The 5,000-nt window shown below is 39.3% G+C and overlaps 1 protein-coding gene across 1 annotated transcript in view; it reads right to left on the bottom strand.

The window, feature by feature from the left end:
- LOC138054255 (deleted in malignant brain tumors 1 protein-like) overlaps positions 1 to 5,000 on the bottom strand; it is an 8,651-nt gene that overhangs the window by 1,304 nt on the left and 2,347 nt on the right. Inside the window, exons 3-4 of the mRNA XM_068900741.1 lie at positions 3,908 to 3,931; positions 3,476 to 3,796 (exon numbers count right to left, since the gene is read on the bottom strand). Coding sequence (XP_068756842.1) covers positions 3,476 to 3,796; positions 3,908 to 3,931 — 345 coding nt within the window. The remainder of the gene's footprint in view (positions 1 to 3,475; positions 3,797 to 3,907; positions 3,932 to 5,000) is intronic.

Below are 5,000 nucleotides of genomic sequence, written 5' to 3'. Positions count from 1 at the left end.
TTCTTAGGGTTTCTGTGTATCAACTTCTCCGTAAGTGGTTTGAAAACTTAACACCTTAATATCTCAACGTACTTTTTACATTTGAAAGCACTTCCTTACTAGACTAGTCTCAAGTTTACAACTGCGAGTAAAACAGTAGGAAACCACATCTTATTTTCACTTTAATTAGAAGCAGAGTTAGTTAAAATTGCGTAAATAGAAGGGAAAGACTGTCTGGTGACCACAGGGATGATGACGCAAACCCCGATGCCTGCAACGCCTAATAGAGGACTTAGGACCCTTGAACTGAACATTCCTTTGCAAAACGGGGCCACTACCTGGACCAAAACTAGCACTGATTGGAACAGAGTAAGTGAAGAGAAATCCAAGCTCCCGACAAACGATTTGTGCGTCCTTCATATCTCACCCATGCCTTCCACAAACAGTTCTTCAGCTTTGACGATGATATACTTTCACTCGCTCTTCCGCGTTGTTGAGTTCCTCCAACTAGTCTTAAGGTAAGTCCTCAGTATTGCACTGCGTATCCTGTACTGCGCATATGATGTGTCAATATTTATAAATTGGTCAAATTTCTAACATTGTAAATATGGCGTAAGTCGATCAAACACGCTGAAACAGTTTTCAAAACACGTGAGAGAAGTTGTGAATGACCCATAACTCTTTGCGAATTATAAGCGCGCGCATTCCGAGAACATGGCGAATTTTGTTGTTCCTATCTACGATAATCGAGATAGACAGGTTTGATGGTGTTTTACTCTTAAACGAGCACGGTGGCCTATATTTTTTGTTTCATAATTCAAGTGTGCAAATTATCCCCTTTAAAACAAAAAATTAAAAAAAAGATATCGGAAGGAAAAAAAGGTATAGCTAAAAACGTACACAAAGCCCCTTACCCAGGGATGCAAATTATGATCTTGAAAACAACGACTGGAGAAACGTTTTGAGTCGACGTCGTTTTAAGTTGAGTGGTTTTTCCATAAACTATATAAGACAGTGTTCCATAAGCTCTAGACTTTCTACCTATCAGGTGTTTTTCAAATGTTACTTTAAAAACCCTCTCGTTTACCTACCGCAAAATGTACCCTGAGCCGATGAAATAACGCGCGTGATTAGTATCAGCACGGGCATCAATGGGGTAAGATTGGCCCATTACATCTCTTAAGCAAGCACAGTGAGATATCTTTTCTTATTGTAGTTTTCAAAACAGGGATTAGTAGGGAACATTCAGGGAAAGTTTCAAGAAAATCGTTAGACAACTTTTTTTTTCTGAAGAATCACCTCAACATTCTGTCTGCATGTTTCTGGCCGCAATAGACTCAGTAGAGTACACCCAATGGTATAAAGCCAAAGACATCCCAGTTTTGTAAAAATGAAAATGAGCTGAGCAAGAAAAACCATTTTTTGATAAAGACCAGCTTGGTTCGTTTTCAGGTTGACTTTGTAAGCATATCTTAGAAAATGGGATGGGAATTGATCCATGTGGCCTGATAATTGCTTGAAATGTATTCATCAGTGAAATTGCGCCTTTGTTTTTACGACCGACTGGTTCACTTTCACTGTGGCTGACCAATTGAGTGTTATCCTTGAAATAACCACGCAGCCTGACGAAGAACTAATGGTAGATTCCGAATAATTTTCATGGGAATAGGGCCAAATTAAGGGATTATTTTCCTTAACGCGCCATAATATCACAATGTTGGGAATAGTTAGAAAACTCCAAGTTTGGTTTTTTTCAGAGGGCGGCAAAGGAACCGAAACTGTTTATCCAGGAATAGAGAATGACAACTGATTTTTTGTTATCCTTTCCTGATTGTTCCTTCACTATGGTGACTGGAAATAGTAAAAAATAATAAGAATTGATGTTGTGGTCTGATTTTAGTCAATAAAAACCATAAACATAATCGGTCAAAAATAGTGCCAATACCTGCTTTAATTGACCTCTAATATATAGATTTAGCCAAGCCTAAAAGCGGAGCTCCCGGCTTGTTTATTCTTACTGGCTGTAGCATTAGTGAAAGTAAAAGGCTTTGGAATTGTCCGCCGTTTGGTTTTCCTAGGTATTGCTTAATTATGTCATTTTCTTCGCTGCCTAACTACGGTTAAAAACCAACTGATTGCACAAATAACGAAGGGATGAGTGCGATATCGGTTTTTCCAGCGGAATTTACTGTCGAATTCATCAGTTAGGCAATTAATTTTTCTTGAATCGCAAGAGTTTTAAAAGAAAACAAGCAAATCCTCAGCAAGCGAACGGAAAAGGAAAGAATCCATTTCAGAGTGGACTGTCAAAAGCCAGCGAATAGGAATCACCCTAAAATTAGAAATCACAGACGTACAAAAGCTCGTGATGTGACAGATCGTCTTTGTCGGTTCAAGGTCAAACAAGGAGTTTTATTGATGTACTTTATTTATTCCTCTTTATCTCTGAAAACGAGATCATTCAGCGGATACACGTACCTTGTTTTTACAGGTGTCAATTGACCATAACATTGATGTCCAATATCGAAGATGTATGCTGTAAACTAGCTCGAGTGCTGCTAGAGTGTCAACTGGAGTATTGCCTCCTCGATGAGCTCTAAACTTGAGCCCGTGATATGGTTACGTGATACTGGTCACATTGGCATACATGGAGGGGCGGACGTACGTACGTACGTACGGACGTTTATGACGTCATGGCTATAAAACCAAATTTTCTCGCATCGATGGGTTACCATATTTTCTTATCTATGGTGCTCCGCGCGCGCGCGGAACTCCGCTATTATTATAAACTCAACAGAATATCGCATTTCTGGTTGGTCAATTACCAATGCATAATACGTTTCACATAATAAGCTCAATAATGCTGGCATTTTAATCGGTTCTCACCCATGATGTATTTATTAGACGACAGACCCATAGCTGACGTCATCATCAAATACTTTTAATACTTCATTATATAAAAGAAACAGATGTTAAGTTGCAGAGGGTCCGTTCAGGAATAGGTCACAGACGTCAAAATGTGGAAAGGATATTACTGGCAAACGAGGCGATCCACTCTTTGTTTTTACCACATTTTAACGTCATCTGCAAGCGGCATGTTCACCACCGTGTGCTGACATCAAACAAAAGACCTTAGCGTCAATAATTTCACGTTGTTGCTGTTGCTTTCGAATATCCGAACATTTACAAGGTTCTAACATTATACTTTCCTTCAACTGAACATTCTCTAACAAGATTTTCATGATATAAAAAAATAGAAGAGAAAGCAGTTAGATGCAAAGAACAGAAAAAAACGATACGAGACAGTAAGAGAAATGAAGGAACGTAAGCATCTAGCGGAAACACCCAGAACAAGGCTAAAAGAGCTTTACAAGTTTCCAATATGTGGTTAGTTCCTACACAGCGGTTCATTGGTGCGCACACCGACTAAATAATGAGTTATCCACCTTCTGAACAAGTGAGGCCTGATAAAAAAAAGGGCATTTGTTGGTTTTTTACTTACTTGCTTGTGAGCACAAGACTGACGCATCTTCACCGTGGCCACAGTTGTTGTTACCCCATCCCCTGTTCCCGCATTCTGTTAAAGAGCTCTCGGATCCGGTACAGTTTACATCGTCTAGCCATATGGAACCGCTACCTTGCCCAAAACGAGCGCTATGTGGAGCAGAGATAGCAAAGAGGAATCCAAGTTCGCGACAAACAACATGAGCATCGTTTATATCCCAGTGATCATCACAAACTGTTCCCCAGGCTCCATTATGATATACTTCCACTCGTCCTTCACTTCGATTTCCTCCAACAAGTCTTAGCGCTTTATCTGTGAGTAAAACAGTAACAAACTGAAAGTGTAAATTTCATTTTATTAACAAGCAGTAGTGTATAACAAAACAAACAACAGGAAGTGCGTGTTAATAATTGACGAGCTTACTTGATGCTGTAGTTGTTACTGTCACTGAAAAGAAAAAAAAAAAACAAACAAACAAGAGAATAATTTTTAGGGCTTCTGTGTTCAATTTCTCCGTAAGTAATTAAACTTAATACTTCAATATTTCAAGGTACGTTTTACATTTTATTGCACTTCTTTACCAGACTAGTCTCAAAGTTTACATCTGCGAGTAAAACAGTAACTTGTAAACAGAATTTTACCGCTCGTGCCCAGGCCTTAGGCCGCATGAGCAAAGCTCACTTTCGTCGTATTTGCGGAGGCGGTGACTTTTTTTACTTTACTAAGTTCCTTGGATCATTGAAATGTACGTACTGTGCTTTTGTTTAAGTTATAAAAAGTTTTCATATATCAAAAAGGTGAAATTTAAAGGTACCAAATGCTGGGAAATGCAATTTCTGGTGTTCCGTATTCAAATATTTACATGGGGGGGGGGGGGAGGGGAGAATCACCCCATGCCCCCTTCCCCCTACATGTGTACCCAAAACTCATAACCCTTAGATTTCAAAACACAAGTTACTTGAAATCTTTGTGCCCCCCAGTTTTTCCGGGCTTGCTACGGCCCTGATTAAAATACGATGCATTGACGACAATGCATTTTGCAGTCATGTAAATCAAGACATTATTCCAGTGAAATTAAAATAGAGAAAGGAAGACGGATCTCGTTTTGCTACAGTTTTGTATTATAGTAGTTTTGACTGTGTATGCTCATGTGACAGCAATGCGTCAACTAGACGACGTGATTGTGAACCCAGAGAAGAGCAGAAAACGAAGAGTGTTGTCTGGAAAGCGATTCTTAAGAACATTCCATTGTCGTCAAAACTTTATCCTTACATCAAATAGAGGCTGAGAAGTCTAAATATAACCAGGCGAATAAGGTGTGAGGTGTGTACAAGAACTGAGGAAAAGGCAGCTGCCTTTTTAGGCAAATTACACAAAAACCTTTTAATTGCCTTAGAACACATAGACCACTTTCATAAATGGCGATCTCCTTTACATTCTTTTGTAGTTATGTTCATTTGGCCTACTGCCCTCGTTCTGAAACAAATGTTCTGTTGAAATTTGGCCGTCGTCGCGA

Source organism: Montipora capricornis, chromosome 6, assembly GCF_036669925.1.
Source record: "Montipora capricornis isolate CH-2021 chromosome 6, ASM3666992v2, whole genome shotgun sequence".
Taxonomy (NCBI): domain Eukaryota; kingdom Metazoa; phylum Cnidaria; class Anthozoa; order Scleractinia; family Acroporidae; genus Montipora; species Montipora capricornis.
This window is presented reverse-complemented; position numbering and strand designations above follow the sequence as displayed.